Consider the following 24371-nt stretch of genomic DNA (forward strand, 5'->3'; position numbering starts at 1 on the left):
TGCAAAAACATACACCAAACCTTATTAATCCTGGAGTCCCCTGGCCTCCAGGATCATGACTGGCACACCCAGAAGGTACTGAGTTAAGCACCTGATGAATTAATGTACAGATGAATGAATGAATAACCTGTCCCAAATGCAGACATGTAAATTCTGAGGAAAAGGAAGGGAGACGATTGTGATATAATAAAGAAAGAGTAAACAGCTCTTAGAAGAGTTTGCATGTTTTAAAAATATCACATACGTCACTCTGGTAGTGACTCTTGTCCAGTCCAGGTCAGGATTCAAAAACATAGCCCAGGGATCAAGGGATGCAAAAGCTGCAAAGAGACCCTGGGGCATGGTCTCAAAGTTGAATAAATGTTAAACCTACCCATCAGTTGATTTGTCTTTTACCCAAATATTTTCAACTATCACATCAGAAAAAAAAAAAAAAAAAGTGGAGTTTCCATCATGGCACAGTGGAAAGAAACCAACTGGGAACCATGAGGTTGCGGGGTTCAATCCCTGGCCTCGCTCCGTGGGTTAAGGATCTGGCGTTGCTGTGAGATGTGGTGTAGGTTGCAGATGTGCCTCAGATCCTGCGTTGCTGTGGCTGTGGTGTAGGCCGACAGCTGTAGTAGCTCCAATCAGACCCCTAGCCTGGGAACCTCCATATGCTGCAGGTGTGGCCCTAAAAAGAAAAAAAAAAAATGTACTTTCCAAACTATCAACACCAAACATCTAACTTTTACACCCACATTTACTCAGTCCTCTTTCAAAAAGATTATTATTTTAATCAGTGATGCATGCTTTGACTTTCTCAAGGATATTTTATTTTAGAAAGAGATGAAAAGGTAGCAAATGAGGAACATGTATAGTTATGCATGGACCAAATTCAACATTCTTCAAACTAAAAAGAAAAAACTACCCAAAGGCACAAAGAACACAAAACATTTATTATGAATTAAAATAAAAATTAAGAAGCTTGAGTAAATTTTCACAAGCACCAAAAGAATACCTGGAATCAAGGGCCTCTACCTGAGCACATGACCAGCAAATTAAACAAATATCCCCTCTCTTTTCTACTACTCTGAGTGCTTATTAGAATGAACACGAAACGCTAACTGGAAATTTCGCCTTTCCAGCTCACCACTTCTGGGACTTAACCCAACAATAAAAGGCTGAGTTAGTGATACTGCAAAACATTTCCCCTTGCAAGGTTGCTTTCATTACTAGGTTGATAAGAAAGGATCAGATGTAGAGTTCCCACTGTGGCACAGTGGGTAAAGAACTTGACTGCAGTGGCTCAGGTTGCTAAGGAAGCGTGGGTTCGATTCCCAGCCCAGCACTGCCGCAGCTGCAGCACAGGTAGCAGCTGAAGCTCAGATTCAATCCCTAGTCCTGGAACTTCCATAGGCCGAGGGGATGGCCGTAAAGATTTTTTAAAAAGAGAAAGGACAGAAAGGATCAGTTGGAAGCAGAGCAGATCTAGCTCTAAGAAGCAAAACTCTGGAAAGTCTCACTCTGCTATATTAATCATTTACAACACATCTATAAGCTCCTCTGAGTTAAAGAAATCAGATTTGCAAAACTACAATGAGGTGTCATCCCACTCCAGTCACTGAAAAGTCTGCATACAATAAATGCTGGAGAGGGGGTGGAGAAAAGGGAACCCTCCTACACTGTTGGTGGGAATGTAAACTGGTGCAGCCACTATGGCAAAGAGTGTGCAGGTTCCTTTAAAAAAAACTATAAATAGAGCTATCATATTATTCAGCAATCCCACTCTTGGGAGTATTATCTGGAAAAGAAGAAAACTCCAATTCAAAAAGAAACATGCACCCCAATGTTCACAGCAGCAGAGTTTACAATACCCTTCCAAGTCATGGAGGCAACCTAAATACCACCGACACATAAATGGATAAAGAAATTGTACCTATAACAATGGAATATTACTTGGCCATAAAAAAGAAGGAAATAATGCCATCTGTACCAACATGGATGGACATGGAGATTATCATACTAAAGGAAATAAGTCAGACAGAGAAAAACAAATATTATACACTATCACTCACATGTAGAAGGTAAAAAATAATACAAATGAATTTATTTACAAAACAGAAACAGACTCACAGACATAGAAAACAAACTTATGGTTACCAAAGGGGGAAGGGACAATTAAGAGTAGAGGATTAACAGATACAAATTATCATATATAAAACAGATAAAACAACAGGATTTATTTTATAGCACAGAGAACTATATGTAATATCTTGTAATAACCTATAACAGAAAAAGGCCTGGAAGAATGAAAAAAATATATATATAAAAATATATAACCGAATCACTTTGCTGTATACCTGCAACTAACACAATATTATAAATCAATTATACTTCAAGTTAAAAAAAAAGAAGATTTGAACAGTTGGGTATTTATTCACATCTTTATGTGAAGCCACAGGCATAGAAAAATCTCTAAAATGGAAGTAATGACATTTTTTTTCCTTCTAATGTTCCATGTAAAAGATTGAAAAACAAGTGTTACCAGTAAGAAATGTATTATTTATTATATAATTAAGGGTGAGATAGTGCCAGAGCTAAATAAAGGCTTTCTATACTTACAGCAATTTCCAGGTTCACACACACACACACAAAATAATTACTCCTTCATGTATTATTTATTAATGCTAAACGCAGTTCTCTTATTTCCTAAAGCTCTGATGTAGTTTTAAACCAGCACTACATAATGAAATAGCTACATAATAAATTATAAATAAAGTGTCAGGGCAGGGCCAAGACGACAAAAATAGTGCAATTCAACAGTGAAAGCTTAGAAAAAAAGAAAAAAAAAAGATGCTGGGGAGTTTCAGAATGGCTGCTTCCTAGAAGCACACAGGGATTCACCTTGTGAAAGGAGACCGTGACCAGTGACCGTAGAAAGAAAAACTTGCCTTCTTCGCGCTGGTAGATAAAGGCAGGTTCTTGTTGAAATGCAAATACATTTACATGTAAACATGTTTACAGAACCTAAAACTGCTCTAAAAAATAGTTTATTCGTTTTTTTAAAAAATGCAAATCTCTCTTAGAAGTAGGAACTCAAAATGACTGATTACAGCTTAAATTGCCAGCTATTTCATCAGAATGTGCACGTTACTAACTTACTAGGTCTCTAAAGGAACAGGACCTAGAACAGTGACATTAAGGCAGGTGGAAGGAGGGGTACGAGGATGGGAGAGCCCAGTGGAGAAGGGTTTAAACTGAGCCTCCAGGACAGTAATAAAGATAGCGGCAGCTTCTACGTCTTTTATTGAGTGCTAACTATGAAATAGAAAGAATGCCAAACACTTTACAGGCACAATCTCAGTTAATCCTAAAGGAGTAGAAGGTAATTTTTATAAGGTCTGTGCTATCACTCTTCCCATTTTACAGACAAGTAAACGGGAGGATTTAAGAAGTTAAGCCCCACTCACAGTATCACAGAGCAGAAAGGAGTACATAGGCCTGGTCCTTCAAACTCTGAAACCCACACTGTTTCCTGTTGGCTTCTGTCACAGGCCACCAGTGACGCCAGTTATCTTGGGTATTTTGATTGTGTCATGTTTGAACCCATTCCTTTGTTGGTATTTTTGTTTAGAGTTGGCTTTAGACAAGAATGATCATAGGCCTAACGATTGGCATGTTTATGGAGGTGGGAAGTGGCTCCAACAAAGGTGGGCAAAAAAGATTCAGTTAGGGACAGTATGGGGTCAGGTTAGACAATCTGCAGATAAATATCTTAAACTGCTGAAGTGAAAAGAAATAAGGCAGAGTTTCTGCTGTGGCACAATGGGATCGGCAGCACCTCTGCAAAGGCCAGGAGGCAATCCTCAGCCCAACCTCTGCAAAAGCCAGGTTCGATCCCCAGCCCAGCCCAGCGGGTTAAAGATCCAGCATTGCTTGCAGCGGAGAGGTGGGTTGAAACTGTGGCTTGGATCTGATCCCTAGCCCAGGAACTCTATAGGCCGCAGGGGAGCCAAAAAAGAAAATTTGAAACGTCATGACCAGTCCTCATAACTGTGAAGCCCCACCCACTACCTCCCCAGAAATGACTGGAGGAACTTATTTTAAAGCCCCTGTGTTTCTCTCCAGACAGTACTAATTTTACCCCAGAAGCTGCTCCCAACTATCCTTGTTGTTGTTGTTCTTATTGTCTTACTGTCATCTGACTTTGATCTTCTAAAATCCAATATAATAAACACTTATTAACTTTCTGATCCTCAATCAAGACAAAACGAATCCCACTTAAGGCATATGGAGGTTCCCAGGCTAGGGGTCCAATTGGAGCTACAGCTGCCGGCTTACGCCAGAGCTGCAGCAATTCGGGATCCGAGCCGTGTCTGCAACCTACACCACAGCTCATGGCAACACCAGATCCTTAACCCACTGAGCGAAGCCAGGGATTGAACCCGAAACCTCATGGTTCCTAGTAGGATTCATTTCCACTATGCCATGACAGGAACTCCAATTTAAAATTTTAAGTGATTTCTTCTAAAAGCCATCAAAAATCTTTTTATTTACCTTTCCAACTGAATAAGAGTTGCACCTAACCAGCAACGTAAAAAACTTTTTTCCACTTACAGTACTTTTTAAAAGTTAATGGACTTTATTTTTCTGGAGCAGTTTTTAGCTTCCCAGTAAAATGAGTGGACAACACAGAGTTCTCACATACTCCCCTGCTCCCTTCACACACTCACACACACACACACACAGCCTCCTTTACTTTCAATATTGGGCATCAGTCTGGTACATTTGTTACAATAAATGAATGAATGCATGACTACTGGAGTTCCCATTGTGACGCAGTGGAAATGAGCCCAACTAGTATCCATGAGGATGTGGTTCAATCCCTGGCCTCACTTAGTGGGTTAAGGATCAAGCGTTGCTGTGAGCTGTGATACAGGTCACAGATGCAGAGTGGATCCCGCACTGCTGTGGTGTAGGCCTGTAGCTGTAGCTCTGATTCGACCCCTATCCTGGGAGCTTCCACATGTCATAGTTGTGGCCCAAAAAAGCAATAATAATGATGATGATGACGATGATGATAATAATAAATACATGACTATTCACTACGTTCCCAACTAGTCTTGACATCTTAATTCTTACAATTGACTCACAAGACCCCTCCAGGCCAGCCACACCAGGTTACAGACCACCCTGGGACACAGCAAGGGCCCTAAGTAGGCATCCTGTCTCTAGGCCCCTGCCCCTGTGGGCCATTTCCTCAGTGGTCTTCCCAATCAACCTCCAAGGCCAAGGTCAACATTCACTACGTGGAAACAATGCTTCTGACCGCACAAGGCGATAGTGCTCTCGGCCATCTCTGAACAACCTGTGACACCGAAGCCCGCATCATTACATCGCAGCCGCAGAAGTTGCTCCCAAGGGGGCTACCGCCAAGCAGATAAGACTGATTTGAGTGTGTTAATTCTGGAATAATTATTAAACATTACTGAGACAAGTTTGCTAAGCATCAGGTAGCTTTGCAGTGATATCTCAGTAACTGGGATTTCTACGTTACAACCGAAGCTTATTGCTACAAGAGTAGTGAACCCAGGTCTTCCAACCCCACGCAATCCAACCAGCTACCTGCTGGTCTGTGACTCTTTTCCCCTTAGAAAAACTGAATATGTAACAAATCACAAGCTGAACTACCCTTTGCAAGCAGCGGGGTTGAGAAAGACGGTTGCCTTCTTCACTTGTGCATTGGGAGGAATGAGTTGATTGCCAAACACCTAAAAGGGGAAAAAAATGAAAAAATTCAGTAAATGTCCCTTCATTCAGTCAGTGGGCACATATATTCTTTCATTCCAAAATAATTTATCTCCAGAAGACAGGGTGTTTACACTGGAGAAACAAACACTCTTTCATGGTTTTATACTGACAACACCACCATAAGCAATAACAAAAGTACACCATTATTTAAAGAAAATAAGCTGAGTTTCATATTGTAATAAAGCACCCTGCTTCATTCAGAGCAATGGTAAGCAGCTTTGCTCTATAAGATATGGCTAGACTCTTTTTTTTTTTTTTTTTTTTTTGTCTTTTTGCCTTTTCTAGGGCTGCTCCCATGGCATGTGGAGGTTCCCAGGCTAGGGGTCGAATTGGAGCTGTAGCCGCTGGCCTACACCACAGCCACAGCAACACGGGACAAGCCGCGTCTGCAACCTACACCACAGTTCATGGCAATGCTGGGTCCTTAACCCACTGAGGAAGACCAGGGATCGAATCCGCAACTTCATGGTTCATGATTCTTTAACCACTGAGCCACAACGGGAACTCCAGCTAAGTCTCTTATGACCAATGAGGCCATAGTCTGTCAAAAGGGAAGTTTGTTTTTAGTTTTCAGAATATAATCTTTTTTTCTCCTTTAACCTATTACTAAAGCTTCTCCATGAAGAATCTTTGGGTTACCAATTAATCTTCATATCTTTATAGACATAAAAACCCAAACGTAATTTGCATCCTTCTTTACAACCTTGTATGATAACTAAATAGCCTCAACTGGTACAGGAAATGTAATTCATATGTACTAGGCACCTAGTACTTGCCACTTTCATATATTGTTCTTAGTTCTCAGAACCCAGGGAGGTATTAAATATTCCCATTTTACAGATGAGAAAGCCAAGATGCAGACTAAGTCAAAGTCAAAAAGAGTTACTAAATTACAAGCCTAGAATGCATAGCTAGCTAACTCCAAACCCACACTTCTGCTGCATCAGCTCTAAAGAGCAGGCGAAGGATGAGGCAGAGTTAAGAAGCACAGAGGACTAGGTGTGAAGAGTCAGAGTGGAACTAATGGCAGTCACTGCTGCTCCATCTGGATTGGAGAAGACGCTCAACAAAAAGAATAGGACAGGAAAGCCCCAGAGAGGGCAAAGTTCTGAGGGTTAGATGGTAGAGAGCAGGTCTGGGCCAAGGAAGCAGAATTCAAGCACGGAAGTACAAAGTAAAGATGGCAGCAAAATGAAAGGTATACCAAGATCTTTATTAAGTAACTGACTCCAACTTAATCACCTCCTGACAGCCCACTGGAGAACCTTTCTCACCATTGTCTATTTCCTGCTTTAAAAAAACAAACTTCAGAACCATCATGGCGGAGCAGAAATGAATCCAACTAGCATCCATGAGGATGCAGGTTCAATCCCTGGCTTCACTTAGTGGGTTAGGGATCTGGTGTTGCCTTGAGCTGTGGTGTAGGTCACAGATGTGGCTCGGATCCTGTGTTGCTGTGGCTGTGGCGCAGGCCAGCAGCTGTAGCTCTGATTCGAGCCCTAGCCTGGGAACTTCCATATGCCATGGATGCGACCCTAAAAAGCAAAAATAAATAAATACATAATAAATTACAAAATAAAATAAAAAAATAAACTTCTATTTCTACATACTTCAGGAAGACATACTATTTCTTTGCAAAAAGCTTCTGGCACATTATAATTTCTACTCTGTTTTCACTCTTACTGAGTGAGACCTTAACATTTTGCTGCCAAATCTCTAAATATTGTAATTTGTTCTTTTTCTATACATACTATTTCTGGAATTTGAACAGAAATGATTTAATTAACCTGCCAGATTCCAGATCTATGGTTCCAGATTATTCCTCCTGGTCCTGAAGTTTTAGTTGTTAGAATTCCTACCCACTTGCAACTCAGGTCTCAGGTTTTTCCGTAGGTTAAGGCATTTCTAAGAGATGACAACGAGGTGAATTTATGTGAGATTAAAAAAAATAAATTACATTCGTTCAAGAATTTAGACTGGGGAGTTCCCATCATGGCTCAGCGGTAATGAACCTGACTAGTATCCATGAGGACTCGGGTTCGATCCCTGGTGTCTCTCTGTGGGTTAAGAACCTGGTGTTGCCCTGAGCTGTGGTGTAGGTCAAAGACATGGCTCGGATCCCACATTGCTGTGGCTGTGGTGTAGGCCAGCAGCTACATCTCTGATTCTACCCCTAGCCTGGGAACCTCCATATGCTGTGGGTGGGGCCCTAAGAAAGATAAAAAAAAATAAAAAAGAATTTAGACTGAGAAAGGAAGGATACACACAAGAAAAGTAACTAGAGGGAGGAAGCTATAAGGATGAATTCACTTCCTTTTTCCAGACAGGAAGGAGCTAAATGGGGTAAGTGGAGCATCAGAACAATGGGAAGAGGGGGAGTTCCCCGGTGGTTAAGACTCAGCACTTTCACCACTGCGGCCCAGGTTCAATCTCTGGTCTGGGAACTGAGATCCCACATCTGGCCCTTGCAAGTCTAGGCCAAAAAACAAACAACAAAAAAGAACAACAGTGGGAAGAGGTAAATAAATGCAAGGGAGGAAATAACTAAAGGAGCAGGGTCCTTGATAAAGTAACAGGAGATGGAACTCAGAGGTGGAGGCATTTATGTTGCACAACAAAGGGAGAACCTAGAAATTCCCGTCGTGGCGCAGCGGAAGGGAATCTGATTAGTAACCATGAGAGTTGTTTTTTTGTTTTTTGGTTTTTTTTTTTTGTCTTTTTGCTTTTTTTAGGGCCGCTCTCGTGGCATATGGAGGTTCCCAGGCTAGGGGTCTAATTGGAGCCGTAGCCACGGGCCTACGCCAGAGCCACAGCAACGTGGGATCTGAGCCACGTCTGCGACCTACACCACAGCTCATGGCAACGCCGGGTCCCTAACCAGTAACCATGAGGTGTTGAGTTCTATCCCTGGCCTCGCTCAGTGGATTAAGGATCTGGCATTGCCATGAGCTGTGGTGTAGGTTGCAGACGCAACTCAGATCCTGCATTTCTGTGACGTAGGCCAGCAGCTGTAGTGCCTAAAAAAGCCAAAAAAAAAAAAAAAAAAAACGAAAGAAAGAAAGGGAGAACCCCATGACCACTCTCCCTGCAAGAGCAAGAGGGACGGGATTTTCCAGTTGCTAATGGACTACTTCCAATTTAATATTAAAGCGTTATTTCAATTGACTTCCAAAAAAACTTAGAGCCATACGAGATTTAAAAAAAAAAAAAGGAATCCATTTCTTAAAACACGGATTGAATACTGAGAATCACCAAAGAGGGGAATTTATTCATAGCATCTACTGTCATTGTCAGGCATGAAAACATTTCAGAAGCAAACATGGGGTTGGCTCCTCACCTCTCCTAGACACATCCTGCCTTTGTCAGTTTTTACTTCATGGGGGGTTTTTTGGTACTTACGACATCATGAGCTTAAATGACATACAACCAAAAGGCACCTCAGGCATGCAAATTCATCTGCAAGGTATAATGTACACATGCGGAGGGGAGGGAAGAACAAAGTTGTGGTCGTAAACTTGAAAGGATTTACAATTCATCTGGAACCAAACCGACCAGATAGATGAACATTTGAGTGCAAAGTCACGGGACTGGGATAACAATGCAGAGGGTACGAATCCGTTGCGTGAAAGAGACAGGCTTTAAAAATACGAACCAACAGTTTTAAGGAGATTGGACTTGAGAGCCAACACCTGTTCGGAACTGGTATCTTTGGGGGTTTTTCGGATTAGGGCCACAGCAGAGGTGAACAAATTCCCAGGGCTCAGCTGGCCCAGCTCTGTGTTCTCAGGACCAGGCCAGACGTAAACCAGTCTGAGGGGGTGGGTGTTAGAACTGCTCTGCACCAGATGGTCAACTTCCTCAAGTCCTGCTCAGAGTTGGCTCGCAGCCTGACCCAGCCCCTGATAACGGGGGAGCAAACAGACAAACTGCACTGATGCAAGGTGCCGCATGAGCCCCCTGGAACAGGCTGAGTTTTCTGCACGGTGGAGATAAGACGGGTTTTTAATTGTTTCATGTTAAATGGCATTACCTGAGCTTCTTGACAGGCTGCTCTCCTTAGCAGGTTATCACTATCAAGGTAAACAAAAGAGAAGGAGCATTAGCTTGAATAAGCAGATTAAAATCCAAACAAATAACTGTCATTTTTAAAAATACGTATAACTTTTCCCTATAAAACACCCAAGTGATAGTTCCTTAAAGGCCTGTAACAAATCATGGGCACAGTTGAAAGATACTTTCTCTGAATGAAATCCTGTGTTTCCACATTATGAGAGCAGAGTAATACCCCTTCCCTCTAAGATGTCAAGTGTCCATATCCTAATCCCTAGGGCCTGAGGACGTTACCTTATATGGTGGCAAAGGGGATTTTCCAGATGTGATTAAGTTTAGGATGTAGAGATGGAGAGAGAATCCTGAATTAGGCAGGTAGGCCCAATCGAATCACAAGGGTCCTTCAAAGCAGAGAAGCTTGGTGTTCTCTGGTGGCTCAGTGGGTTAAGGATCCAGCATTGTCACTGCTATAGTGCAGGTTCCATCCCTGGCCTCGTAACTTCTGCATCCCACAAGTACAGACCAAAAAAAAAAAAAAAAAAGAAAAAAATTGCAGAGAGGAGTTCCTGTCAAGGCACAGTGGAAACGAGTCCAACTAGGAACCATGAGGTTGCCAGTTCAATCCCTGGCCTCGCTCAGTGGTTAAGGGTCTAGCATTGTCGGGAGCTGTGGTGTGGATCACAGACACGGCTCCGATCTGATGTTGCTGTGGCTCTTGTGTAGGGTGGCAACTACAGCTCTGGTTTGACCCCTAACCTGGGAACCTCCATATGCCGTGAGTGTGGCCCTAAAAAGACAAAAGACAAAAGACAAAAAAAAAAAAAAAAATTGGAGAGAAACTCCAGCAGCAAATATGACCATGGGACGATAGTCAGAAAGACGCAACCTTGCTGGCTTTGGAGATGGAAGGAGGCCATAAGTCCAGGAGGGTGAGTACCCCCTAGAAACTGTTAAGCCAAGGACAGGGGTTCTCCCCAGAGCCTCCAGGAGCACTGTCCTTGCCAACACCTTGACTTTAGCCCAGTGAACCTGAGTTGGACCTCCAACCCAAAGAACTCTAGGGTAATACACTTGTGTTGTGTTAAACCATTAAGTCTGTGGCAATTTGCTAAGGCAGCAGTAGAAAACTAATGCACATAGCCTGCATTTTTCTTACCCAGTAGAAATTACTCAGGTCATTTGCCAGAAATAAATATGATGTGTAGTTGCTTCAGCTAGTGTTTTATCTAAATGTGTTATTTTTTTTTATATCACAGCCAGATACTCAATTATATCATAAATGGAAAATTTTGGCATGAAGCAAAATTTTGGCTTGCAAAAATGAAAATGTTCTATCGGAATATGTTCATCTATTTAGCATAAAGCTTTCTAAAATGTGTTCGTGTCACTTATCCCTTAAGAGCAATTTAAATGGCTCACTGCCTACTGGGTTCCAAAATCTTCTCCTTGTAAAAGTCAGTTCTTTTTTTTTTTTTTTTTTGGTCTTTTTTTAGGGCTGCACCCACGGCATATGGAGGTTCCCAGGCTAGGGGTCAAATCGGAGCTGGGGCCACTAGCCTACACCACAGCCACAGCAAATGCCAGATCCAAGCCGTGTCTGCAACCTACACCACAGCTCACAGCAATGCTGGATCCTTAACCCACTGAGCGAGGCCAGGGATCGAACCTGCATCCTCATGGTTACTAGTCAGATTCGTTTCTGCTAAGCCACGACGGGAAGGCCAAAAGTCAATTCTAATGCGTGTTGCCGGCTCTGCTCACATAGTAACTTCAACCTGGTTAACAATAGTTAAGAAAACTAATACCCAGAAAACATGACCAACAATTTGCAGGAAAGAACTAAAAGAAGGAAAGGGTCATTTCACTTAAATTTTCTGTCTAGACTTTTAACATCAGTGACCTTGAATTTCGCATTTTTACAGTAATTCAAATCTAATTTTGATATTTAAGTTTGAACTAAAAATATTAAACAATTTTTGGAGTTTCTGCTGTGGCGCAGTGGGTTAAGAATCCGACTGCAGCAGCTTGGGTCACTGTGAAGGCAAGGGTTCTATCCCTGGCCCCACTAAGTGGGTTAAAGTATCTGGCGTTGCCACAGCTATGGCGTTTGATTGAAGCTGTGGCTCAGATTCGATCCCTGGCCCAGGAACTGCTCTATGTCACAGGTGTGACCATAAAATAAAAAATAAATAAATTAAATTAAAAAACCTTTTGCTTTTTGCCACAGTTACAGTCAGAGACTATGGATTTTCCCTCCATCGCCAGGCTGGAGGACAACCCCCAGATTTCATGCAGCAGTCAGCTTCCATAAGAAAGTGTCATCTAAGGGGGAAGTATCTGTGTTAGGAACCTAAGAAGAGCAGCAATGTTCCATTCAAATGATAATGACACCCACTGGTGCCTCCAAAGTGCCTGCTGTTCTAGAACAAAGGTTTTAGGGGATGATCCCACAAGGTGCCTTTACTGCCAGGCTCAGTCTCCTTGCTTAAGAGCCACTGCTCGGTACTCCCTGTGACCAAAGGGAGTCCTACCAGCTCCCCTTCCCTCCCTGACCTAAGTCACAAAGTCTCTGCTCAGGCCTCTCCATCAACTGCTCTCCGTGAATTACTCTAACAGCAATAACACACACACACACACACACATGTGCACACAAGATGAAGTAAATTCAGGGTACAAACTAGGAAAAGAGGGTAAAATAATTCACATGTCCATAACCCTTTATAGTTGACTAGACCCCCCCACACTCATGACCTTCTATGCAGTAACAGGTAAAATGCTGAGCCTTCATTAACCCCTGGATCCCAAAATAAAACTAGGTTCCTGGGAGTCACCTGAGCATTGCCACCGGATTCCCAGTCTGGGCTCATCCAGTTTCTACAATGCCCAGGTGGCACCACTGACAATTCATGGGACTGTGTTCCTCCAACCACTGGCCTCCGTGGTTTTTTTCCTAGCAGATGGCATGACCTGTGCCTCCGATCTCTTATCCTATGAAGACATCTTGTGGATTATCCTGTACAGACATTAGCTTCTATAAGAGCTGAGTGCCTATCTCCACGTCCTTATCCATTTCCCCAGCCAACTCCTTCTACCAGGGACAGGCCCCTCTAGCTCATTAGGGGACACCAGGTTCCTCACTGCATTTCAGCCACACTGATGTCTGTGGACTGTGGACCTAGCTGAAAAGAGAAGACTCCAGACGTGCATAAGACTGTGGTTGGCGCCTTGGGTCTTTTTTTTTTTTTTTTTTTTTTTTTTTGCTTTTTGTATTTTTACGGCCATACCCCTAGGTTCGCAGGCTAGGGGACTAATCAGAGCTGTTGCTGCCCTCCTACACCAGAGCCACAGCAACTCGGGATCAGAGCCACGTCTGTGACCTACTCCACAGCTCACAGCAATGCCAGATCCTTAACCCATTGAGCGAGGAGAGGGATCAAACCCACAACTTCATGGTTCCTAGCCGGATTCGCTTCCGCTGTGCCATGACGGGAACTCCCACCTTGGGTCATTTTTGCCTGGATTCTTTTTTTTGCTAGAAGTAAAATTTGATGGTTAACTTGTGATGAGGTATGTTAAAAGATCTCAGCTCTCTCAAGCTTACTAATAACACCGCTTGATTTATCAGTGTGCTATGCAAAAATCAAAAGTTTTTTTGATAGTTAATTCCCTGGATTTTTAACATGCCACATAGAATATGTGTGTTGTCAGTGTTACCTGTGAGAAAGCCAGACCATGTACCACTTTAGAAACTACAAAAGAAATCCTCATTATAATCGCACTTAGTTTCTTCTAAATATCAAAAATGGTATTAACCACTTTGATCATGCTCTCTGAACCAAAAACCTTCTCAAAATCAAACATATCCTCACAGAAAAAAAATATTTCTCCCATTGACATATTCTAATGGGCTATAGCAAGCTCTGAAAACTATTTCAGAAAAGAAATATTCAGAAGTGTTTTCTGTAATGGCAGCATTGCTGGAATAAAAAAGAAAATAACTTAAAATTCATAGAGCAACTACCATGTGCCAGATATTACAGCAGTTGTTTTCATAACCTATAGTCTTCATAACAACCTTGCAAGGCAGATGTTATAGTCTCATTTTACAGATGTGGAAGTTGAGGCTCAGAAAAAGAAACTGACTTGCCCAAGAGCACAGTGTCAATGGAGCTGGGTTTCAAATCCATGCCAACCTACCCTGACAGTAAATGCTATGATGCTTTTTCTTCTTTTTTTTTTTTTTTTTGTCTTTTTGTCTTTTGTCTTTTTGTTGTTGTTGTTGTTGTTGCTATTTCTTGGGCCGCGCCCGCGGCATATGGAGGTTCCCAGGCTAGGGGTTGAATCGGAGCTGTAGCCGCCAGCCTACGCCAGAGCCACAGCAACGCGGGATCCGAGCCGCGTCTGCAACCTACACCACAGCTCACGGCAACGCCGGATCATTAACCCACTGAGCAAGGGCAGGGACCGAACCCGCAACCTCATGGTTCCTAGTCGGATTCGTTAACCACTGCGCCACGACGGGAACTCCTGCTTTTTCTTCTTAATTTCACACAATACTGAATAGGTAATACTCCTTTGGCTGCATAGTTTAGAGCACATTTATTCAATTTATCATATTATTTCCTAGTCTCATCAATATAACTTTTAAAATTTACATTCATATAATGTTTTTTTATAAGTTCAGGTATAATGAAGTCCACAGAGGGAAATGGTGAGACAAATTTATTTAACACAAAGTGCCTGGTACAGTACCATGAATAAGAGTTGGTCCAGACCTGAAGAAGTTTAGGATCCAAGGGCCAAGAATAGGTCTTAGTGGGGAGGGGAAGGGAGCGGGATGGACTGGGAATCTGGGGTTAACAGATGCAAACTATTGCCTTTGGAGTGGATAAGCAATGAGATGCTGCTGTATAGCACTGGGAATGATCTGTACTCACTGACGATGGAGCATGATAGAGGATAATGTGGAAAAAGGATGTATACATGTATGTGTGACTGGGTCACCTTGCTGTACAGTAGAAAAGTGAAAGAACACTGTAAGCCAGCTATAATAGAAAAAAATTAAAATCATGTAAAAAAAAGAATAGGTCTTAGTAAATATCAATGACATCATAAAAGATGTGTTTCTTAATAAATAAGACACCAGGCACTGTGCTAGGCATCTGGGATATACTGATGAATAAGCCCAACACCCCCATCATCCCCCCCCGCCCCGCCCCCGTCCACACGCAGCGTAGAAGGGAAGAAAGTCAATCCGGCCATCATCCGGTGATTTGACTTTCAGGTACTCCCTCAAAAGGGCAGACCTAGTTTTGCCCTGCAGTCCAGGACAGCTGCAGGCAGGTGCTGGGGAGGAGCAGGGGTATCTCAGCTCATCTTGAGGGAGTTAGAGAGGACTTTTTACAGGAAGTGACCCTTAAGCTGAGATCTAGGAGAGAGAGAAAGAAAGGTTGTCAGGCAAAAAGGGGGAGGAGAACGCAGGCAAAGGAAAGATCAGGAGGAAAGCCTGCAGGTGCTAGGTTACGACCAAGGTGGGGAGCTGAAAATAGTCCAGGACAGCTGCAGGCAGGTGCCAGGGAGGAGGAGGCACAGGCCAGCCCACCAAGAGCCTTCCGACCTTTTTAAGGAATTTGGATTTTTATCCTAAGGAGTGTAAGAAGCCATGAAAGGATTTTCAGAGGAGAACGGATGTGACCAGATTTCCACTGTAGAAGGACCATTCTGGCTGCAGTGTGAAGAAGGCCAGGATCCCAGGTAAGACTGAACTCAGGAACGCGGGTCAGCAATGATGAGGACCAGAACCAAGACCGAGGCGGTGGGGATGGAGAAGACAGGTCCAGGAGATATTCAGGATGTCAACTTAAGGGCTGGCTTGTGGGAATTAAAGGGAAGGGAAGTATCGGAGATGGTGCCCACATCTCTGCCCTGACCCTTCAGCAAAGGTACGACATTCACAGAGATGGAAGCAGGAGGATGGGCAGGCTGAGCAGGGAGGAAGCTGAGCTGAGTTGTCAATGGTCGATCTTGAAACAGTGGTGAGAGCCCAGGGGAAGGATCCCGGAAATAGTTGGAAATGCACAGCTGGAATGCCAGGCAGTGAGGTTTTTTTTCTTTCACCTTTTGGCCACACCAACAGCATGTGCAGGTTCCTCAGCCAAGGGTCAAACCTGCAACTCTGGAGTGACAACACGGGATCCTTAACCCACTGAGCCACCAGGGAACTTCCTCCAGGCAGAGGGAGATCGTGACTAAAGACGTACATGGTAACAGGAGGACCGAGAGGGGTTCCACCACCTGTGTGACTTCTGTGAAGGCAAACGCAGCAGGAAGAGATACCCTGAGCACTCCAGACCCTCGACAGAGAGGGCCAAAGGACCGCAGGGGAAGACAGACCGCGCCTTATCTGAAAGCCACAGGAGAGACGTGGAGGAGGGAGGAGGAAGGCTGAGCGCCCTGCTCGTCTCCCATCACGCCCGCGCTGCCTCTACCCTTGACAAACGGCCATGTTCTACTGTCCCTAAAGGACACGACAAACCCCTTCTCCCTCCAAGGATGTGGTCGCTTTGTCCCATCTCCCTTTAAAAAAAGCAGAAGGCCAGACACCACCCCCCACAAAGCTGACTGTCTGATCGTTCTTCCCTGATTGTAACTGTTTGGAAGTCATGGATAATTCACCGTTTTCTCCTCCCTAACACAGACGCTTGTGGATAAAAGATACTCAAGTAATAACTGTTGAATAAATAAGTGGCAAATGTTTGAACAGGAGAGATTGACTCACTGCGCTCAGACAGGGGGACTTTGCGTCCTGCAGGATAAACTGAAGGTCATTCTTTGTGGGAATGTCTGGCAGTCATGAACCAAGACGTCAGCTGGGATGGCTCTTCAGTGTCATGACCGGCAAAGGGCAAGAGGAAGACTCACGGTGCGCAGAGCAGGAGGTGGGGACAACTTCAACAGTCAGGAGCTTTACTAGAGCAAGAAGACCCTGCGAGTTCCCACTGTGGCTCAGCTATAACAAACCCGACAAGTACCCATGAGGACGCCAGTTCGATCCCTGGCCTCTCTCAGTGGGTGGGGGATCTGATGTTACCATGAGCTGCGGTGTAGGTTGCAGATGTGGCTCGGGTTCATGTTGCTGTGGCAGAGGCTGGCAACGGTAGCTCTGATTCGCCCCCCCAGCCTGGAAACGTCCATATGCCTCGGGTGCAGCCCTAAAAGAAAAAAAAAAAAAAAAAAAAAAGACTCAAGGATGGGTGGGTGTGTGTGTGTGTGGGGGGTGGTGCTGGGGAGAAGGGAGGGGAGCTAGTACCCTTTAAAAAGGCTAAGTGAGGTACACCAAGAAGCACAACTGCTTCAGCAGCTGAGTTTAGTGTCAGAGAAATTCCAGACTGCTAATGGGTCAAGAATCTGCAAGTGACCCAGAGACCCTGTTATGGCAGGGGGTGGGGGGGCGTGAGGGGGGCAGTACTGTATATAAATTCCAAGCCCATGCTCTTTCCACTAGAGTGTGCTGTCTCTGGAGAGAACTGAAGTTTAACACAATTTATAAGAGGTGCTACAAAATGTAGTCATATCAAAAAGGGTCCCTGAAGATCTGCTCAGTACTAAAATGCAGGCTCTTTGACAGAAAGAAATTAGAAGCTTCTGGATTAGAAAATGGAAAAAAAAAAAAAAATCTGCTGATGTCACTCTGCCTGAGGCTTTAAAAGAATATGAACACGCCTGCTACCACAGGAAATGGGGTGCTCTCAATTTACTCTGAGCCATAAATGTTTTATTTATTACTTTGGGACTGCAAAATAAGATAAGTTGTTATTTCAATCACAACTCTACACGGAGAGAAAAATCACATTGATCCATCCTGTTTCCCAAAAAAGACCTTTCCCACTATAGTCTAGAGGCAAATTGTACAGCAATTTTTACGACCAGCTTTTCCCTCCGTGCATGCAAACACAGTTTTTGCTTTATACAATGCTGATTTCAAGTTTAGATATTTATAACAACCGCCCCAACTTATCTAAGCTTCCTAGAGTAATTAATCATCACATTGTTGTCAGCAGGGATGGACTGGAGATGGAAGTGAAGAGGAAAACGAACCTTACAGACGAAATTGTCTTGCATGCACAAGGGGAGGGTGTTCTCAAACTACAGATCCCTTTCCACCCCCCCAGCCCACCCCCAATTCCCCACCCAAGCTGGAAACGACTTCAGTGAGCCTCTCTCATACACGGGAAAAGGCTGACTGTCTCTGACCAAGAGAAAGGCACATGGCCAAGCAGGAAGCACAACAGTCCTTTAAACAAGAATGTTTGTTCCTTGGGGCCTGAAAGAAGGTTCATTTCAGTAGAAGAAAGCAGGTAGCATGTTGGTTAGAAACACCCAGAGAACAGTGAAACCAGTAGTGATTTTTTTTTTGAAGGTTTTTTTTTTTTTAATTGATTGAAAGATTCTTTAAATCCTACAGTACTTTTCATTTTCAAAAGCTTCACACACATGATTTCCTATAATCCCATAATAACCCTTTTTTCCCCTACTCCTAAATTGCCCCTCCTCCCTTGCCTCTCTCCACTGGTTTGCTCTCTGTACCGGTGAGTCTGCTTTTTTTGTTGTTGTTTTATTCATTGCTTTGTTGTATGTTTTAGATTCCACATATGAGCGACAGCATACATTATTTGTCCTCCTCTGACTTTCACTTAGCATAATGCCCTCCAAGTCCTCCTTCTTTGTTGTGGCTGAGCAGTATTCCTCTGTGTGTGTGTGTGTGTGTGTGTGTGTGTTGTACATAAGCAACCATCTTCTTTATCCAGTCATCTGGTGACTGACACTTAGGTTACTTCCGTACCTTGGCAGTTGTAAAAAATGCTGCTATGAACACTGGGGCACATGTTTATTTTCAAATGAGTATTTTGGGGTTTTTTTAGATATATACCCAGGAGTGGAATATCCTTCTGGATAGATTTCTTTACTTGGTAGTATATTTAACAACGCAAAGATTAACTTTTTTTTTTTTTTTTTTTTTTTTGCTTTTTAGGGCCCCACCCATAGCATATGGAGGTTCCCAGGCTAGGGATCAAATCGGAGCTACAGCTGCTGGCCTACACCACAGCCACAGCAATGCCAGATCCAAGCCACGTCTGCAACCTACACCACAGCTCATGGCAATGCCAAAGTCCTGACCCACTGAGGAAGGCCAGGGATCAAACCTGCATCCTCATGGATACTAGTCAGATTTGTTTCTGCTGCATTACAATGGGAACTCCCAACATTTTTTTTTAACACATTTTTATTTATTTATTTATTTTGTCTTTTTTTGTCTTTTGAGGGCCACACCCATGGCATATGGAGGTTCCCAAGCTAGGGGTCTAATCGGAGCTGTTGCTGCTGGCCTACACCAGAGCCACAGCAACGTGGGATCAAGCCACGTCTGTGACCTACACCACAGCTCACGGCAACGCCAGATCCTTAACCCACTGAGCGAGGCCAGGGATCGAACCCACAACCTCATGGTTTCTAGTCAGATTCGTTTCCACTGCACCACAATGGGAACTCCCAGTGCTTCAGCATTTTTTTTTTAATTATTACTTTTTTAAGTTATTTCCCCAATACAATTTTTTCTACTGTACAGCATGGTGACCCAGTTACACATACATGTACACATTCTATTTTCACACATTATCATGCTCCATCATAAGTGACTAGACATAGTTCCCAGTGCTACACAGCAGGATCTCATGGTTAATCCATTCCAAAGGCAATAGTTTGTATCTATTAACCCCAAGCTCCCCAACCACCCCACTCCCTCCCCCTTGGCAACCACAAGTCTATTCTCCAAGTCCATGATTTTCTTTTCCCAGAAATGCCAAAGCAATGCTGAAGAACAAAAACCAAGCAGGAGTCATAACTCTCCCAGACTTCAGGCAATATTACAAAGCCACAGTCATCAATACAGACATATAGACTGATGGAACAGAATAGAGAACCCAGAAATAAGCCCAGACACCTATGGTCAATTAATCTTTGACAAAGGAGGCAAGAACATAAAATGGGAAAAAGACAGTCTTTTCAGCAAGCATTGCTGGGAAACCTGGACAGCTGCATGTAAATCAATGAAACTGGAACACACCCTCACACCATGCACGAAAATAAACTCAAAAGGGCTTAAAGACTTAAATATACGACACCATCAAGATTTTTAATAATAATATAAAGCAAGCCCAGAGCATTTTCCCAAGACTCTATTTGCCAAAACAGAAAAGAAGGGGTTGGGGGTGGGGGGAGTCAGTCAAGTCTGTAGTTAGCAAGCATGAGTAAGCTAGCACTGAAATTAAAAATCTAGAGAAAGCAGCTTCTCTGAGGAATGAGCCACCGCAAAAGGGGGTGCGGTATCGTGTCTCAATCAAATCAGTCCTCCCAGGGGGCTTTTGCCACAATATGTTTCACCTCATTTAAAACATGACATGTGATTTTTCCCAGAGATAGTAATTTACCCACTATTTAACCCTGGCTTCCTGAACATGTACATTGATTTTTCAGGTCTATGACTCCTGTTTTTACTATACTTATTTCTTTGTCAAAATGTTAAAGCCCTACAGTTTTAAAGGTATTTTAATAAATAAATAGAATGCCTTTATTAAAGACATTCAACCCCAAGTTCCATTTCTTGACAATTTACATTTTTCATGTTGATCTAGTCCAGTGTTTTTCAACCTCCCTCAACATAGCCTGATCCCCATCAATCAAATGACATGACATCCCACTAATAACAAAGGTCACTACAGCAGTGATTCTCACTGGGCCAGAGTCTGTCTGTCTGTCTGTCTCTCTCTCTCTCTCTCCACACACACACACACAGCATACATAGTTCTAAAGCCCAGATGATTCTGGTACATTCACTGAAGCAGGGACTCCTAATAGGGCCATCCCCTTGGAGCTCCTAGAAAATAACCGTTTGGTCTAGTCTGAGAAATGTCCAGCCTGGGGACTTGTCCACTCTTAGACAGAAGTTACCTAAAGACTTAGCACTAGAGCTTTAAGCCTTCTCATTCTCCAAAGGCCTTGTTTCTCTCGAGACTCTGCTTCTGCTCTGTTCTCTACAGGCATCCCCACAAGACACAGAAGGGGTCAGCAACGCTCTGCCCCCTGTTTAATCAAACACAGGGACATACTCCTCCACTGTGCCACCTCAAGATTTATCACTACATTGATTACTTTATCTCCTGCGAGTAGATTCCAGCAAAAGCGCAACTAAATCTAACCCTACTCTTTACTCATTCATTCAAGAGCACTTATTAGCCAAAGACCCCGTCTCTGCCCTCAATGGGAAGGCCCCCTATATAATGTCTAACTATAACGCCGGCTACTATAACGCCTGATGGCTGCACGAAGCCCTAGTTGAGTGCTTATTCTTTCTCTGAAATACAGAAATCCAAAAACCCCCTTCCTCCAAACTGACCAATTCCCAGCTATTTTAGTCTATACTTAGGTGACCTTAAGTGGAACAAGCCACCACTTAAAATTCTTTAAGTACCGTCTAATTCTTCGGGGTTTTCTCCATAAAACTTTTCCCTCTCCAATTCAGGATAAAAAAGGACTTACTGAAAAACAGCATCCCCAGCTCCTCTCATCATCGACAAATCATGAGGGTGGGTATCTGTTCTGGAAAACTTTTCATCGACCAGAGGGATGGAAACGGGTTCTGCAGATTATTCTCTCGTTCTATCGACCAAGAGAAATGCAAGTGGAAGAAGACTACAGCCTTTTCCTTTCCTCCTCTTAGAACATGAAATCATTCCCTTTTCACCCTCTCCTTCGAGCCTTGGCTGTCCGTAAAATACCAATTTCGGTTCCTACTCCACCATCCGAACATGCCCAGGAGCTGAGGGCCGCGGACCCGCTCCGGCTGGCTGTGAGGTTCAAGTGCTGGCTGTGAGGTTATGTTCAAGGGCAGACCTTGGCTGCCACTAAAGGGCATTGTTTTTGCACAGCTACCACTAGCCACTTTTTCAGTGGTTTCTATACCCCTGCCGAATTCTCCTGAGTATTCCGACATTCTCTTATGGTTATTTACTTCTTTGACGTTCTGCTCCTTTTTCCAGCCACTCATCTTTACCCAGCATTACCATTTAACCATTCTATGCCACATACTTTTCTTCACACGCTGTGTAACATCAATGTTACTAGGCAACCAAAATACTAGTTCTTTGTGTTCTGTCAACCACTATACATGTATACATACAATTACAAACAAGTATATTTGAGGGTTAATTATATACAAGGTACTTGCACCTACTCATGCAGAAAAAGAAAAGGCAGAAAACAGATCACATAGAGATGATGACAGGTATTCAAGAAGAAAGAAAGCAAAGAGAGAGTCCTTTTCTTTCTTCCTCCGGCCCAGTGTGTTCTGTGTGAATCACATGCAGAAAGTGGTGATTTATTTTGGGCTCCAGGATTCAGGGCAGAGTGGGGTAAATTTTTTTGGGGGGGGGGGCACACCCACGGCAAATGGAAGTTCCAGGCTAGGAGTCTAATCGGAGCTGTAGCCGCCAGCCTATGCTACGGCCACAGCAACCCAAGCCCTGAGAACATCTGCGACCTACCCATAGCTCACAGCAATGCCAGATTCTGAACCCAGCGAGCAAGGCCAGGGATGGAACCCATGTCCTCATGGATACTAGGAGGGTTCCTGGGGTTTAGCCACAATGGGAGCTCCTCTTATTTATTTATTTGTTTCCTAAAAGGGCCACACCTGTGGCATATGGAATTTTCCAGGCTAGGGATCGAATCAGAGCTGTTGGCCTACGCCACAGCACCACCGGAGCTGAGCCACATCCACAGCCTATGCCGCAGCTTGCAGCCACATCGGATCCTTAACCCACTGAGTGAACCCACGTCTTCACGGATACTATGTCGAGTTCTTAACCTGCTGAGCTTAACACAAACTCTCCAACGTCTGACCTATAAACACATAAATTAGTGCTACTCTGTCAGCATTTGTGCCGTTTCAAGATATGCAATATTTGAGATGTCAGGGACTACCTAGCGAGGGGTTAACTTTAGCATCAGTGAGGATTATTCTCACTGGAGTGCCTCGAGCAGCTAAAACCCTACATATCCTTAAAAGTTATGTACAATCAACAGAACAAAATATAACTTAAATATACCTTTGCCCTTCCATCTCAGATCCCCCTGATCGCGCTCTACCTCCCACCAGCACACAGAAAAGAAGCAAAATAAATAATACAGTTTTTTTTTTAAGAAGAAATCTGTTTTCTAAATAATACGACAAGGAGTTAAAAGTAAAGGGAAAATAAATTTCACTGCACTTAAAAAACAAATGGTTCCGCTATTCCCCATTAAATTGGGGCGGACAGGCATGTTATTTAATTGCCCAAAAATGAACTTCTTTAAATAGCACTATTAATACCCCAAATTTCAGCATCAGCTTGTGCTCAAAGGAAGAAACAGGAAGGGAGAGAGAGGAGCCTTGAAATGGCTAAATAGCCAAACAAACTGCTTTCTTCAAATTACAGCAAAATCTGGAACGAGGAAAAGCCATGAGGGGAAGAGCCTTGCTACCTTCCACCTCTGCTGAACCAGACAGGTTCTGGGCCACAGGCTGCAAAATCAGAGGCTAATCTGAACAGATATCCAAGCAAGCAGCTGCTTTGTCAGAAACCCCAGAAACACTGAGAAATAAAGCACAAAGCATGACTGGAACCATAATCTGTCTCCAGAGAAACAGCGCGGTCTCGTCAAATGTGGCTGCTGCATAACTTCCCCCAAGAATCAAATGCATTTCCCCTTGGACCTTCCCGCCAGCGTCTCACACTCAACACCTCTAAAAGGGAACACGATTCTTCCTCCTTAGGCCAGTTCTCCCGGGCCACTTGCCTCTTTCGGTTTCACCAAGTGTCCTAGACTTGACTTCTCCCACCTTCCTCTCCTTCAACCACCCATCTGATCACCTAGGAATAACTACAACTAGCATTTATGGAAAGGTAACTCTAAGCCAGGCGCAGCACCAGACACTTGCCATGCACCATCTCACTGAATCCCTACAACTAACCTGCCAAACAGACCTCACTGTCACCATTACACCAATAAGGAAACGGAGGCTCAGAAGATAAGGTAGTCAGGTAACTTGACACAGCCAGGAAGTAGCAAAACCCAAACCAGGCAGAAGCCTCTCTGCCCAGAGCGCCCAGGCTCAGGCACTGCGCCACGTTATCACAGCTTCACATCGAATCTTTGATTTCCCCCTCCTAAAGCCGCCACTCTGGCTCTGGCCTTTCCTACCTTCTACGTAAATGACTCAAACACCCTCCCAGCATTCACGCCTTCCTCTCTCCATCATCTCTTGCACAGGGAGCCAGATTGAACTTCCTAAACGCCACTGTGTTCACAAAACCCACCTCTCCTCCAGTATCTTCAGAGTCTTCACTGCTCGCCAAATACGACACCCGTGGAGAGTCAAAGCCTCCCCAACCCCCATCCCGCCTTGACTTTTCAAAAAAAGGCTTCGACTC

General features: G+C 43.7%; 1 protein-coding gene across 16 annotated transcripts in view; it reads right to left on the bottom strand.

Moving 5' to 3' along the window:
• The window catches only part of AGK (acylglycerol kinase), a 104628-nt gene that overhangs the window by 57968 nt on the left and 22289 nt on the right, over positions 1–24371 (bottom strand). For 9 of the 16 annotated variants that reach the window (XR_014833093.1, XR_014833096.1, NM_001143699.1 and 6 more), the window contains 2 exon segments: positions 9824–9863; positions 5674–5753 (listed from right to left, as the gene is read on the bottom strand). Coding sequence is in view for 6 of the 16 variants with exons in the window: in NM_001143699.1 (NP_001137171.1) it covers positions 5674–5753; positions 9824–9863 (120 nt within the window). In the remaining 10 variants the exon portion in view is untranslated. 16 annotated transcript variants of the gene reach the window in all.

This window comes from Sus scrofa, chromosome 18, assembly GCF_054392235.1.
Source record: "Sus scrofa isolate SSC_HxYL_T2T_F1_AM1 chromosome 18, Sscrofa_HxYL_maternal_Yorkshire_Landrace_v2.0, whole genome shotgun sequence".
NCBI classification, from domain to species: domain Eukaryota; kingdom Metazoa; phylum Chordata; class Mammalia; order Artiodactyla; family Suidae; genus Sus; species Sus scrofa.